General features: G+C 53.7%; 8 protein-coding genes across 8 annotated transcripts; 4 read left to right on the top strand and 4 right to left on the bottom strand.

Moving 5' to 3' along the window:
• Positions 1-1,032: 1,032 nt before the first annotated feature.
• CTAM01_01908 (uncharacterized protein) lies at positions 1,033-1,358 on the top strand (the record flags this gene model as incomplete). The annotated part of the gene is made up of 2 exons (XM_060517948.1): positions 1,033-1,119; positions 1,287-1,358. The coding sequence occupies 2 exons, from the start codon at positions 1,033-1,035 to the stop codon at positions 1,356-1,358; spliced, it is 159 nt and encodes a 52-aa protein (XP_060387482.1).
• An 823-nt stretch (positions 1,359-2,181) lies between these two features.
• On the bottom strand, positions 2,182-4,080 carry CTAM01_01907 (catalase; the record flags this gene model as incomplete). The annotated part of the gene is made up of 5 exons (XM_060517947.1): positions 2,182-2,212; positions 2,302-2,612; positions 2,684-3,340; positions 3,456-3,746; positions 3,853-4,080. 5 exons carry the CDS (start codon positions 4,078-4,080, stop codon positions 2,182-2,184), a joined length of 1,518 nt encoding a protein of 505 aa, XP_060387481.1.
• Positions 4,081-5,607: 1,527 nt separating this feature from the next.
• CTAM01_01906 (uncharacterized protein) lies at positions 5,608-6,098 on the top strand (the record flags this gene model as incomplete). Its single annotated transcript, XM_060517946.1, has 2 exons — positions 5,608-5,749; positions 5,794-6,098. The coding sequence occupies 2 exons, from the start codon at positions 5,608-5,610 to the stop codon at positions 6,096-6,098; spliced, it is 447 nt and encodes a 148-aa protein (XP_060387480.1).
• A 1,242-nt stretch (positions 6,099-7,340) lies between these two features.
• Positions 7,341-7,934, bottom strand: CTAM01_01905 (uncharacterized protein; the record flags this gene model as incomplete). Its single annotated transcript, XM_060517945.1, has 1 exon — positions 7,341-7,934. The coding sequence occupies one exon, from the start codon at positions 7,932-7,934 to the stop codon at positions 7,341-7,343; it is 594 nt and encodes a 197-aa protein (XP_060387479.1).
• Positions 7,935-8,411: 477 nt separating this feature from the next.
• Positions 8,412-8,822, top strand: CTAM01_01904 (uncharacterized protein; the record flags this gene model as incomplete). The annotated part of the gene is made up of 1 exon (XM_060517944.1): positions 8,412-8,822. One exon carries the CDS (start codon positions 8,412-8,414, stop codon positions 8,820-8,822), a length of 411 nt encoding a protein of 136 aa, XP_060387478.1.
• Positions 8,823-8,879: 57 nt separating this feature from the next.
• On the bottom strand, positions 8,880-9,803 carry CTAM01_01903 (ADP-ribosylation factor-like protein 1; the record flags this gene model as incomplete). Its single annotated transcript, XM_060517943.1, has 5 exons — positions 8,880-8,903; positions 8,993-9,316; positions 9,429-9,512; positions 9,604-9,642; positions 9,729-9,803. The coding sequence occupies 5 exons, from the start codon at positions 9,801-9,803 to the stop codon at positions 8,880-8,882; spliced, it is 546 nt and encodes a 181-aa protein (XP_060387477.1).
• A 1,225-nt stretch (positions 9,804-11,028) lies between these two features.
• Positions 11,029-11,464, top strand: CTAM01_01902 (uncharacterized protein; the record flags this gene model as incomplete). Its single annotated transcript, XM_060517942.1, has 3 exons — positions 11,029-11,063; positions 11,141-11,269; positions 11,416-11,464. 3 exons carry the CDS (start codon positions 11,029-11,031, stop codon positions 11,462-11,464), a joined length of 213 nt encoding a protein of 70 aa, XP_060387476.1.
• Positions 11,465-12,597: 1,133 nt separating this feature from the next.
• On the bottom strand, positions 12,598-13,296 carry CTAM01_01901 (Skp1 family protein; the record flags this gene model as incomplete). The annotated part of the gene is made up of 4 exons (XM_060517941.1): positions 12,598-12,774; positions 12,828-12,998; positions 13,062-13,159; positions 13,230-13,296. The coding sequence occupies 4 exons, from the start codon at positions 13,294-13,296 to the stop codon at positions 12,598-12,600; spliced, it is 513 nt and encodes a 170-aa protein (XP_060387475.1).
• Positions 13,297-14,303: the final 1,007 nt, after the last annotated feature.

The following is a 14,303-nucleotide window of genomic DNA, read 5'->3' as shown; positions in this document are numbered from 1 at the left end:
CAGCGCTGTCTGCAGGAAAGGATACCCCGAGTTCACATCACGCTGCCAGCGAACACACACTCAAACCCACGAATGAAGGCGAGAAAGAGAGAACAAGTGAAGCAGAACAGACGTATCCCGTAGATCGGTCGGCAGCTGAACCCTTCCTTCACTTGAAATGAAAAGAAAAAAACACCCCCCCAAACACACCGAACGAAGGTGTCCCCATCCATGAGCCCCTCTCAAGATGGAGGGACCGCCTGATCTAAGCCTCATCCATCCTTGTAACTGTCCTCGACCTCCCTCGCACTCAATGTGCCGGTTCGAGATGACTCTTACACACCGGGTGTCGTATGTACAGAGGGGCCCCCCCTCCCTCGTCTACATACATCCACGCAGAAACTCAACCTGCGGGGACATAAGGTAGACAAGGCAAGGTATGTACTTGAAGAGTAGAGACTATTACTATGTGACCATGTAGAAAGAGACTAGAAGGAGAGGGAAGAGACACCAAGGCCTGCCAGCCCACGGTCGTCAATCTGGTCCCTTCTCCCCCTTCGCCCCTGCTGCCTTTGCCCTGCACCTGAGCGCCAAGCTGTGGCCTCAACCTCCAAAGTCTGCCTTTCTTCATCATGCAGGAAGAGAGAGCCCGAAGTGAAGGGGTGGCCCCCGGACAAAACCGTGGGCCACGCACCCTCTCAAACTTCGGGTTCCCAGATAACTTTCTTCCTCGTGCCCTGTCGCTTTTTCTTTCTGTCGGTTCTCTTTTCAAATAAAACGGCCAATCGCCTGTTTTGCGCGTTGGCTGTGACTTGGGGCCCCAGGTGCGATTTGTTTCTGTCTCTTGCACACACCTACAAGGCAACGTCAACTCGACTTAGACACACACACACAACAAGACCTTCGTTTCCTGTCACCCACGGACGAGTCAAACGAGATTTTTTCTTTGGATAGACCTCGCGCCAGGATTTTGCAAATCCTATCGGTCGAATACGTACACACGACATTTCCGCCTTTGTAATCCTTAATCGCACACGCGCGCGCGCAGAAGCAATGTCGTCCCAGATCGAGTACAATCAGATGCCAAGAGAGCCTGCGCCAGCCGTGCTCTCGGAACACAAGATTAGCTCTCAGCAACCTGTATGTTCGCTCCCTTCAGCCATCTCCATACTTACCATGTCGGTTTTGGTTTTCCCCTCTTCTCTGGTGATTGTCGGTGTCGCATCGATTCGAATCAGCCAGACCTCGCAAAAGGAACGAGACCTCTCCCGAAACCCGAGCTAACCGGAGACCTTGAATCCTACTAGAGCCCCAATCAGCCGATGACGATGGATCAATCAGCGAACCTGCGAGGTGGCGGCGATGGCGGAGTAAGTTGAAAAAAAGCCGACCCAATCCCTCTCCTTCTTCGATATTCCTACGCCGTCTGTGGATTTTGGTAGAACTCGAGAAATCAGAAATAGAGCGCTGGAAAACGCGATTGGGATTCTTTTCCTTTTCAACCACACGCTCAAAAGCACATGATTGGCTAACGTGTTACGCTCTTCTCGGTAGGCTGTCTGCTGCGGTCTCTGCGCCGGCCTCTGTTGCTACGAATGCTGCGAGTGCTGCTGCTGCTGCTGTTAAGTCGTATCGCAACGTCACACGCCGAAGGCACTTTTGGGTGTCGTTTCCCTCGAGACACACCCGGAAGATGGTCAACGCAGTGGACGTTACTTTCTGTATAGACCGAATATCGTTTCGAGATGGAGGGTGTATCGTAGACCGACCAAGATCAAGACTACTCTCATTGGGGATCCGTGAGAGAAGGAGACTGAGGAATTCGCGAGCGAGAGTTCGATATCAAATGGGTGGCTCGTAGCGGATGAGTGATTGAATAGGCGGTGGTTTCAGGCGCAAACATATACCAGGGCATCGAATTTCATGCCCGTGACAGTGTCACTTTTTTGTACGATTTTCAACTGATTTTTGAACAAATTATGATTTTTTTTCCCTCCTTGTTTTAGATGCTCTGAGCTATCTGTCTCGTCAGTATTGTCCTGATATGGTATCTCGACAGTCTCTTATTCTTCTCCCCTCGAACTGATTCTGGGCGCCTCGTGCAACGTCGACGCCCGCGGCTCCGGCACTACATCGAGACCTCGGAGCGCCGTTCTTCAGCGCGAATCTGGGTGTTTCTCATCCACCATTCCATCTATGTTTTTACAACTTGGAGCGAACATCCTTGGTAGGCCTAGGAGAAAAGAAAAAGTCAGTATACTCATTCACAGGTCATCATCAAGGCTTTTCAGTCCCCGGGAACGAAAGAAGAAATCAACATACTCGGCAATCTTCTCCGTCTCCTTCATGATAGCGGCGCCGAGCTCGGGGGTAACCCGCGAGAACATCTCGTACGCGCGCGAGCGGACCTCGGGGTGAGCGCCGGCGAGGGCGCCAGACACGTTGCTGACAAAGTTCTTCTGCTGGCCCTCCTGGCGGCCGAGGACCTTCCAGAGGCCGAGGGCCTGCTCGTAGTCCTCGGGCTTGACGGGGCCGAAGAGGTCCGTGACGACGGCGCCGGCCCACTGCTCGTGCGGGGTGTTGACGGCCTTGACGGGCTTGTACTCGAGAGGGCGGAAGGTTGAGGAGTAGTTCTGGGAAGAGTTAGCTCGGTCATTCTCACCATGCATATAGTACGTAGATCGGGACTTGAGGGGTGACGTACGGGGTTCGCGCCGTAGTTGCCGTTGACAGCCATGGCGCCGTCTCTCTGGAGGGGGTTGAAGGCATTCAGGGGCTTGTTGACGGGGATCTGCTGGTAGTTCACGCCGAGACGGTGGCGGTGGGTGTCCGGGTAGGAGAAGAGGCGGGACTGCAGGACGGGGTCGGCGGTGGGCTCGACGCCGGGGACCAGGTGGGAGGGGGAGAAGGCGGCCTGCTCGATCTCGGCAAAGTAGTTCTCGGGGTTCTGGTTGAGGGTGAGCTTGCCAAACTGGCGCAGCGGCACCTCGCTCTGCGGCCAGACCTTGGTCAGGTCAAACACGTTCCACTTGAACTTTTCGGCCTGCTCCGGGGTCAGGGTCTGAACGTAGACGGTCCAGCTGGGGTGCTCGCCGCGCTGGATGGCCTCGAAGAGATCCTGGGTGTGCCAGTCCGGGTTCTCGGACGCCATCTTGCCGGCCTCCTCGTTGGTGAAGGTCTTGTTGCCCTGGTCCGTCTTGAGGTGGATCTGGACGTAGACGAAGGAGCCGTCGGGCTTGGTCCACTTGTGGGTGTGGCCCGAGTAGCCGTTCATGTGTCTGTAAGAGTAAGGGGTGCCGCGGTCGGAGAACAGGTGCATCAGCTGGTGGATGCACTCTTGGTTCTTGGTCCAGTAGTCAAACTGGGAGATTGAGTTAGTGTGCGATTTGTGATGAGTTGCTGCATCTTAACGCTTACCATCTGGTTCAAGTTAGCTCAAGTCATCTCATGAGAATTCTGGGGGTTTCAACACTTACCATTGTAGCATCCTTCAGGTTAGTCTGCGGGTGACGCTTCTGGGTGTGAATGAAGGGAGGGAACTTGACAGGGTCGCGGATGAAAAAAATGGGCGTGTTGTTGTAAACCCAGTCCCAGTTTCCCTCCTCGGTGTAGAACTTGACAGAGAAACCTCTGGGATCACGAGCCGAATCGGCAGAGCCCTTCTCACCACCGACAGTCGAGAAACGGACAAGCGCCTTGGTCTTCTTGCCGACCTGGTTGAGCATGTCGATGGAAGAGATATCGCTAATGTCATGGGTGACCTCGAACTGTAAAGCCGTGCGCGCGAACGCTGGTCAGCATATTTCTCTCAAAATTCACCAAGCTTCACGCCCGTTCCGACATAACACAACCAAAAAGAACCGTCTCACGAACCTCGCCGTAAGCACCGGCGCCCTTGGCGTGGACGACACGCTCGGGAATGCGCTCGCGATCGAAGTGGGCCAGTAGGTCAATCAGGTGGAAGTCCTGGAGCAGCAGAGGGCCCTGGGGACCGATGCGCTGCCACGCCTGGGGGTTCTCGACGGGGGCGCCATTGGAGGTGGTGTAAGTCGGCTTCTCGTTATACCGGTAGGTAGAAGGCTTCTCGTCCTCGGAACCCATCTTGTCAGCGGTTTCTCGCTTCTTGTCGATTCGGAGATGGGAGATATGTTTTGCGCTTCGGGGGAAATGGCGCGGGATGCTTGCTAATGTCGGACACCAACAAACGGCAGCGGCAGATGATAAATCTGATCAAGAAAAGAACAGATCAAAGAGGGTCTCCGGGGGGGCGATCCAATGGAGGGAAGACGAAAACATAAATAATCTAAAGCTCCATGACAGAGAGAAAAGAAATAGGACGATAACATAAGTGGGAGGGGACCCTCCTTACACCTCGGCCCCTCCCTCTCCTTCTCTCTCTCTTTCTCTCCCTCTTCCTCCTGCTTGCCCCAGTTTCCTCGGCTTCTGGAGCCCCATGAGCTCTGTCCTCCCACTCAGGGCGTTCAAGTTACGAAGCAGAAACCCCAGGACACGACGTAAGTCGCCCGGGCAAGGGTGGCTTTCCTCGATGATTTCTGAAGCTTTGGTGGGACACACGGCCAATTGGAAGGCAGACGAATGCAAGCTTGGGTTGGCCGAGGTCCACAGAGAAGCTCCATTTTGAGGTTTCCTAGCGTCCTTCAGTCACCCCTTGTTTTCTCCACCTCTCGTTGCTGAGGTGGTGCAAAGGTCCAAAACGATCAATCTTGCTGCTGCTTTTTGAGTGGTAGATCTGCTGTTTCTAGTGTTGCTCTAGAGGCAACTCCAATTCTGGACCCTTAGTTTGAGGCTCTTTTGTAACAACTACTTGGGTAGCGCAACGTTGTTGGACACCTTCAACCTTCAATAGCGTTATCGTGGACTCGACATTCCGACACTGACCACCGCCAACTTTCTCAGGTTCAACTCGTGTTTTCCGCCGCTCGGATTGGTCCATTGTCTCTCCTGGCCCCTCCGACAACGGCGGGGGTTCCACCACCACTGCCCAGCTGGTCTCTTTTGCCGGGATACATCAGTCATGACCCAGTCTCTTGCTCTACCTCCCCAGATGTTGCGGGGGACTCTTTAGATTCCGTCAATGTCGGCATCGAGGGGGGATATCTCAGATTCCAGCCTTTCTGCGATGCGGAGAAAACTCGCTGACAAGCAAAAAGGATGGGGCCTGGCATGGGATATGCTGGGTGAAGACGGCGTCCATCGGGCCACTTACATGCACTTCAACGGCTAGGCTAGCCTTTGATCGCTTTGAGAAAACACCGAGGGTTGCGCCCCTCGGAAGCTCGTTCATGCTATTTCCTACTTATTCAGACAGGTCTGCCATGCTCTTCACTCCCAAGTACCCGTAGCTGGACTTCATCTCTGAGCAAGCCTGCCGGAATCCGAAGGGTGTCCGGTACCCGTCGGGATTTGGATGAACGTCTAGCACCAAACTCTGAGAACTCTCAGAGCCCGGCCTCGGGGTTCGAAAGTTGAGCATCAGCCACTACACCACAACACGGCTCAGTGACGCCGCTTCACCGGTCCCAGACCCGCTCTCTACTCACCTCGTGTGTGTTGCCCAAATCGGGAGAATGGAAAATTTCCCAATTCAGGAAACACGGCTGAACTGAAATGACATCATTGGTCGGGGCCAGAAAGGCAGTCCATGCCGGCGGAAGCCCATTCGCGGTGGCATTCCCCTGGTCTCCTCCAAGTGGAGCGAACACAAGAGTTGGGTTTGTCGCCGAGATCGCAGGATCGAGGTCTGTTATAGGTATGTACATATGCCACTGGAAAGTCGCGTTACCAGATCTACAGAGGCTGTGGTACAGTGGTTCTGCGCCTCACCAACGGCATCCATGGCCGAGGCCCGGGTCAATCTGGTGTCTCGCGCTGTCACATGGCTTCAGCGCGCGTTCCTGGCGGCAGTGGCAGGCTGGCACGTTGGCTCGGGTAGTGAACCGTTCGCCGTCGGTAGCGTTTCCGGGGGCCGCCGCCGTGGGTTCTGCATTTCTCAAGCGCCGAGAACGCCGAGATGCCAGACCTCGCATCTCGGCGATAGCCCGGAGGCGTCCGGCTTTCCGCATTTGAGCACTGGGAAAGCATGTTTACCATCTGCGTAACAGGCTTGCACTAACCCAGTCACTTGAATAGTTTTGGCCACAAGTTGATGAATGGGAAGCGTCGCATTGCGTAAATGGTAGCGAACAGGAGTATGGCGCTATCGGAATGAGCCGATAATAAGGACTCGGGAGGAGGCACGTTCCGGGATGTGCTCCACTCACGCGAGAAAAGGCCTCGAGTTTTTCTTCAATTCACCTCAGAGTAACACGGAGACAAGCAAAACGCAGTTCCTCTTGAGCAAGACTCGAGAGAGAATGTTGTCACTGCGGAACGTGTTCCGAAGCCGTTCCGAGCGCACTCGATGCGGTGTCAGGGTGCAAAAGGACCGTAAAAATGAGCGACAAACATCATATCATTGGCTAGTGCTTAATTTAGCTCGCAAGTGACATATTCGTATGTCAAACCCCAGTATCACGTCGTTCAATGTCATCAGAAGCTACGGCTAGTTACCTAATGGGTACTGTAAATGATCTACGTCGAAGCCTCTTTACGCGTTCTCGCCCGACAATTCTGTTCCCTATATCGATCTCGCCATGAACGATAACCGTCAGAAAACGGCTCTGTATGAAAAGGCCAACGAATAGTCACGGCCTCATTGGGGGACTCTGCTCAGAAAAGCCAACCCTATGGGCAAGTATAGTAGTAATTAATGAGAACGCGAAAAGCCAACCGACCTCCATCATCCTGGAAAAGGCCTCACTCAATCTTGGCTACATTACACATATAAACAAATCGCATCTGACCATCTTTTGATGAACACTCGTTTAAACACGGCCAAGCGATTGAGAGCCTGAACAAACATCTCAACGTTCCTTCAGAACAGGAGGAGGCCCTGATGTTGTAGCAATTTCGACACAACCTCACCGTCGAGACCGGAGTTTTCTCTTTGTCATGTGGAAGGAATGCACCCGGAATCAAAGCCATCAAAGCTGTGCCCCAAGCTGTGATGCCTCGTCAACAGTCTACACGCAGGACCTTGGACGACATGGCCAGCTTGAACCGGGGAACTGAGCCGGGAGCACGGCAAGCGAGGCAAACTCTCCAACTGTGTCACACCCGCACCCAAAGATCTAAATATGTCCGCCATGAGGCAAGAGATATGAGGTAAGAGAGGCATGCGCAGCTCAGGAAAGCAAACACGAGTTGTCTCTCGTGATGGAGAATCACCGTCATGAGGGGTTGAGTGACAAGGCGTAAGTTGTGAATCATCACCTGCCAGCCAACTCGGGTGATGTGATTCACTACTTGGTATACAGCGTGCCGCCTTCGAGACCGTATAAAGAGGAAGCCTCGCCAATCTTGCCGTCGGTGAGAAGCTCATAAGAACGCATCTCGATCACCCAAACTTTCACACCATCCGAAGATCCTCCTGATATTCCCAAGAACGCGCCAGACAACTTCACCAAAATGCTCCTCCCAAGCTCTACATCCATCCTCCTCCTCTTCCTCGCCTTCACCGCAGCGGCAACCTCCCAGTCAACACCCACCCCTTCTCCATCCCAACCACCCATCGACGACGGCACAGTCTGCCCCGGGTCCACGATCCCCTGCTGGGAAGGCTGCATGCCGCCCGACGGCGTCTGCTGCCACGGCTCCTCCAAGACCTGGTGGTGCCAAAAGGGCGATACGTGCGGCAAAAGCGAAGCCGCCGGCTGCTTCCACCCACCGAAACGAGCCTCTTCCTCTTCCTCTTCCTCCTCCTCTGCCCCTACAACAAGCGACGACTCCCTCGCTACGGCCACAGAGAGCGTGACGAGACCGAGTCTGACGGCAGCGGCGACGACGACGACGACCGGCACCCAGCTTCCGACGTGCGTCTTCCAGATCCCGCCCATCGTACAGAGGCAGCAACGGGAAAAGGTAACAACGACAGTGTCGGCGTGTCCCACCGAGCTGACCTCGGCCACTCCCGTCCCGGGTGCCGCTAGGGGATCCGGGCCGGCGGCGATGGGTCAGTCGTGGGCGGTTCTCACGTCGATCGGTGTCGCGGTCGGTTTTGTGATGATGCTGGTCTGAATGGGCAGAGTTTCTAGATCCAGGTTAGCTTCCAATCAAACTGGCCGTTGTGTACTTTTCGTGCTTTATGAGAGCTGTGACTTCCCATCGTCCTGGAAAAGCTCGAAAACTATGTCAGAATGATTAAAGGCTCACTCAAGAGCCCGTTTCTATCCAAATCCCGCCACCTTCCTTATGCGAGAACTCTGAGAAAGGGGTTAGCCATCACACGGGCGACCAAAGGAGGTGTCAGAACAGAAACCAGGGACGCGGTACGACGTCCCCGTGCTGGCATTAGAAGCGTGTAAACTGATAAAATGGACGAATCAACTCGAGTTTCCTTTCTCTTTCATCTCTTCCTCTGTCTTCTGTGTGTGTGTCTCTCTCCCCCGCCCCTCCCATTTGGGCCCTCTGGTCGCCTCATAAAACGTTGTATGCGCAACACGCGCGTTCACTCATCCGCATTTCGAAAAGACCCCGTTGTCCAGATATTCGTAGATGCGCGCGGCAGCAAAAACCGCAGACTAACTGTTTCCAGTACTCAGTCTACAGTCCGGCACTACCCAATGCTGAAACGCCGGTCCCGCAGTACGCCGAGGGTTGACGGGGGATCTTGCGAATGCCCTCTCTCTCACCAAAACAAAAAAGACGTCGACAAACACACATCGATGCGCAGCTCTACCCAACTGATGGGCCGTATTATAAATCGTGAGGGGCGTTATATATAAGTGGTTGTTTTTGAGAGGTTGATCGTGTAAGGGTCAGCGAAGCCATAGGCTCCGTATTTATGACTCCTGGTTGACGGTTTGCTAGTATAAGAGGTCAGCATTCGTGTCCCAACTCAAAGTTTCTCCCCAAATGGATCTCAAGGAGTAGATCTGGTAGGGTATGCACGTACGACAAGCCAGTCCATGCCCTCCGTGACACCGCTGCCGTCGACCGCGGAGCAGGCCATGATGCTCCAGTTCCGATCGCGCAGCTCGCCCAGGCGCAGCGCCTCCGAAATCTCGCCCGCGCCCTTGGCGCCGGGCTGGTCCTGCTTGTTGGCAAAGACGAGGAGCGAAGCGTCCTTGAGCTCCTCCTCGTTGAGCATGGCGCCCAGCTCCTCGGCCGCAGTCTGCAGACGCTCGATATCGGTCGAGTCGACGACGAAGATGACGGCCGCCGTGTTGGCGTAGTAACACCGCCAGTAGGGGCGAATGCTGGTTTGACCACCTAGATCCTATAGTCGTGGTCGCGCATGGCTGCTGTCAGTCTTCTTCTCTCTCTTCTTCTGTCTCTCTCGCTTGCGTGTGGTGTTGCAGAGAAGGGTGCATCGGAGAATGGCGGCATACCCAAACGTTGAAATTGAGGTTTTTGTATGTGACGGACTCGACGTTGAATCCTATCGTCGGGATCGTGGTGACAACCTCACCGATCTGGAAAGTTCAGAAAAAGGTTAGTCCAAGGTACTTTACGAGATGCACACCTTAAGTGACGGCGGAGAGGGAAGTCTGCCGCAGAACTCACCTTCAGTCTGTACAAAAGTGTCGTCTTGCCAGCGTTATCCTGTAGAAAACGGTGGTTTGTCAGCCTTGCGTCTCCACGTTTCGGACGCATCACGGGGGGAAAGCTGAGCGGGAGGATATGCGTACCAGTCCCAAGATCAGGATGCGAATCTCCTTCTTCGACCACACGAGGCCCGACAGCCATGACATGCTTGCGCCCATTTTGAAAGATGGTTTGTTGATTCTCGACAGGAACTCGGTGTGGGATGAGGTGTGGTCGTGGTGTAAACTCGGAGCTTTCGTAGGGATGCAAAAGGCCGTGTGCGGGTTCGGGGGTTGAGTTGCGACTTGGGTTCTGTCACAATATACGCGGTTGGCCTCGGGACAGGATGGTCGCGGAGGTTTAAGGTAGGTAAGGTAAGGTTGGTGGTGGTAGCAAAAGGTGGCTTGTTTCCCAAGGGGCGAGCAGCAGCAGCAGCAGCAAAAGTAGAATGACGAAAGCTGACCAAAGAAAAAGCTCCGCCCGCTTTGCTGGAATTATGTACAAACGCAGGGCCTTTACCCGTTGGTGAAGAATAGGAGAGCACGAAAGGGGTGTGAGGGAAAAGGGCGACAAATGTTCCGTGGCGTTCAGGGGCAAAAAATAAGAAGTATCTAGTCTCTCCCCTTCTTCACTGTTTCCAGGAGTTTGGCTTGATTCGTCGTGGGTTTCGTTTCGTCGAGCTGTCTTTCTTGTCTTTACGAGTAGCAGACAAAGGGCCGTTGCAAAAGAATCTCGGATGGCTTGACTTTCCCCCCCTAAGGCGTACCAGTAAAGGTAAGGTAGCGGAACGGGTCCCCCCTAATTGACAGTTTTTTAAGACATGCATGGATGGGAAACCTGGGCGTCCAAACGGGTCCGCGGGCTGCCAATGCTGGGATCGTCGGCCGCTCGAGCCTATCGGTATGTCAGGGATTATCACATAAGCAGACTCTGAACTCTGATGCCTGAGGCACTTTGGTTCTTTGTCTTATCTAATCAGCACCTGACCGAAAAAAGAAGAAAAAAACCAAGCAGGAGCGAGCCACACAGCTGAGCCTCAAGAGGCGAGTGACCTTCTCATGCCTCCCCTCTCCCCCCACCAGGCTCCGAAAGCGTGACCGACTCCACCTTGTGCCCTGTCCACCAATCAAGGCGACTGCGGGCTCGCTAACCTAGTGCGCCTTGTGCACAAGAATTTCTCATTTCTAGTGGTGAGATCGATTCAACCCATCCCATCTGGAGAACAACTGCCACCCCAAAGGACTCGCACCAGTTTGATCAGCCAACAAGCCGTCAAAATGCCGGTACGTTGATAGATTACGCCCCTTCGCTCGCCCTCTCGTTCAAACGGCCCTCTTCGACGCGATGATGATGTTTCCCCTCGACCGAATCTACCGACATATTGCGTCCACGCGATACGACAAAATGCGTCACCTGTGGACGGGGTTCACGACGGGGGAGTGAGGGGCAAACATCATCAACACAATCGAGGAAGGCGAACGAGAGGAAGACGAGGAAATCTAATACAAACAAGCAGAATGCTGACAAGATCCCCCGCGATACAGAGCCACAAGTCTTTCCGCACGAAGCAGAAGCTCGCCAAGGCGCAGAAGCAGAACCGCCCCATTCCCCAATGGATTCGCCTTCGCACCGGTAACACTATTCGGTACGATACACCCTCCCTCTGTTTCCCCCAGGAAGCCTCTCCTCTTTTTGTCTCGATCTCGAAACGGATCAGAACGCGAAGGGAGTCTTTCACATGGCAGAAAACACACCCCACCAAACATCACAAAACTAACATCTCCATCACAGCTACAACGCGAAGCGTCGTCACTGGCGCAAGACCCGCCTCGGCATCTAAACGCCTCGCCTCCTTCTCTCTTCAAGAAAATCCCTTACCCTATCCTGCGGGACTTCCATATCAAAACCATGGATACCGCCGACCGAACGACGACGCCGCGCTCGACTTGGGGGAAGCAAACCTTTCACATCAAATGGGGAGGGGTTCAACTCTGATGGACTCAAATACCCACTGGCTCGAGTCCTGAATTCGTGGGGGAAGTCTTTTTTGACAAACAGGAATGGAGGGGAAACAAAATGGATGCCCGGTTCGGCTAGACTCTACGTATTGCATGTTACGGTCATAGGGAAAGGAAATGCAAAATTTGCCTCTGAAGAGATGAGGCCCCCACGATTCACCATTCTCGTTCGCTCAGTACATGTTGTGATGCGACACCTCGAAGGACCGCGATGCATATCGAGGAGTACCTCCTCGTCCTCACCGGCAGGTACTGATTCCGAGCCTCCATTTGTGGTCTCCAATCAGGCCATCGCGATGCCTTCCCTGGTTTTGAGAAGCCACTGGCAGCATCTGAAGCTCGAGCAGGTCTACCCTAGCACACCATAGTGACGTTGGTTCCCGAGTTATTCACGGCCATCTGACTTCCCAGTCTCCAATGACTCACTGTTGACGAATTACGAGCCCTTGTCGATGGTATGACGAGCCAAGTGAGGTTTGGTCGTCAGCCTTGCTGTGTCATGTTCGAAAGTAATTAAAGTCACCTACGCCCAGGGCACATACAGGCAGCCGACCTCGATGTCTGATTTGGTCGCAACCTCCAATGGATCTTATGGACAAACGCAACAATATCACCGACCAACAAGTCAATACTTTAGACGCGAAATCAAACTTCTTTGCCTTGCTATGAATTTGTAGCAAAATCAACTGGGACGCACGCATAACTACTGCGCATGGGATGGATGACCTTGTGTTAAGCGCCTTTCATCAACCAAGCGTCCCGTTCCATATGGGACGTGAATTCCTGACCTGTGGAGCAACCCGCAAACTTTCCAGGGTAACCGAAAAACGAATCAATGAGCGATCGTCAAAACGCCGGAGTACGATGCATCACACATTAGGTGCGCAGAGAAATGTCCGAAGAGTAGTTTAACCCAGACTCCGGCTCTTTTCCACCAATCCATTTGTCGTGATATTTAACGGTCCTCGGCCCACTCATTCTCGCGGCGGATCTGCTCCTCCTCTTCGGGGGTGAAGTCGTTGGTAATGTTGAAGGTCTTGCGGATCTCCTCGGGCGACTTGCCCTTGATCATGTTGGCAACGGTCTTGCAGCCGACGTCGAGGAGAGGCTTGATGTCCAGGTAGTTGGAAGCCTGTCGTAATATTAGCTTAATGCAAGGACATGTGACAGTAACGGGCAACATACGAGGATGATCTCGAAGAGCATCTCCTGGTCGACCTGCATGAACTTCTGGTCCCACTCCTCGATCTCGGTGGTCTTCTTGCGAGCATCGTTCTCGTCATCGGCGGTCTGAACGGGATCGGCGCGGTGGTGGTCACACCACTCGATGACCTTGCGAAGGACCGCCTCGTTGACCTGGGAGGAAATGTCAGCGCTTGTCGATCATTCAGCCGAGAGGCGACAGGCGGCGACACATACGTTAGGAATGGGAATGGGGTTCTCCTGGCTGATGGCATCATCACCAACATCCTCGAGCATGTTCTTGATGAGCATGGAGCGCTCAGCGACGACGCGATCTAGACAAGATGCGTTAGCAAGGGTCTGGTCAAGACCGGGCTCGCGGGCGGAAGGAGGGGTCTGACGTACCAACGGGGATCGTGATGTTATCGTTGGACTGAACCCAGATCTTGGCGTCTTTCTTCTCGGCGGCCATTTTGTCTAGTAATTTGGGTAACTGCGATATAGAATATCTTGGAGCGGTCAGCTTGGAGTTGGTAGACGGCGATGGTTGACTGGTGATGATTGATCGAAGTATTGAAGTTGTTTCTGGAGGATGGTGGGGGAAACTAGAAGTCGACCGGCGGGGAAGGAAGCAGCGGGAGCCGGAACTATATAGGCCTTACGTTTATGATTCGGAGATAGAATGAGAAGGTGAAGATTTTGTATGCGACCGGCGACAGTTGTTTGATTGGAGAGAGGCGAACAAACGAAGTAGTGAATAAGTGATCGGAGATGGCTTTTGTTGCGTCAGACGTTAGGTTGGACGGTTTTGAGGGTCGGGGCGGCCAGGCTGTTGGTTGTGGAGAAGTGGGAAGGCAGAGAGCGTCGCTACCCATAGAAGTTGAGGGAGCAGCAGGCAGAGGTGAGGGCGGCAGGTGCTTTCATTGGTTCAAGGCGGCGGGACCTGTTTGTACTCCTGGGTCTCTACATCTGTTGCCTGGAGAACTCTATATGGCTCGAGGTACCTACCCTTTGGTGCCTTTCAGAAGGCCTCAATGGAGTCGGTGGACCCGCAAAGGCACAGCACATCAATGGACATGACTTGGAAATGAACAATCCCCTCTCGTCCGACCTGAAAGACAGCAAGAGAAAAGAAAGTGTCACGCAAGAAGAGCCTGAGGCAGAAGCTTCCTGGCGGTGTTGAATTCCATTACCTTGCTGAAAACAGTCTCGGTGACTCTTCGCCGAATGCAACTCACTTTTGTGCGCAAGAGCAAGGACGGAGGCACAGATGGCCCCCTTATGTAATCCTAGCCAAAGAGATGTTGTAAGCTTGAACAGATATTATCCCTTCACTCTTTCTCCCTGGCATGATGTACGAGGGATTCTCATTGCTGCTTGCAAAGACTCAAAAATGGCATCAGCAGCAAGAGTTCAGAAGTTATACCATATTATTCCTTGTTGCAGATTGTGCTGCTACCTAGGTACCTATCCTCCTCG

This window comes from Colletotrichum tamarilloi (assembly GCF_030869305.1).
Source record: "Colletotrichum tamarilloi strain Tom-12 chromosome Unknown Scaffold_4.1, whole genome shotgun sequence".
Taxonomy (NCBI): domain Eukaryota; kingdom Fungi; phylum Ascomycota; class Sordariomycetes; order Glomerellales; family Glomerellaceae; genus Colletotrichum; species Colletotrichum tamarilloi.
This window is presented reverse-complemented; position numbering and strand designations above follow the sequence as displayed.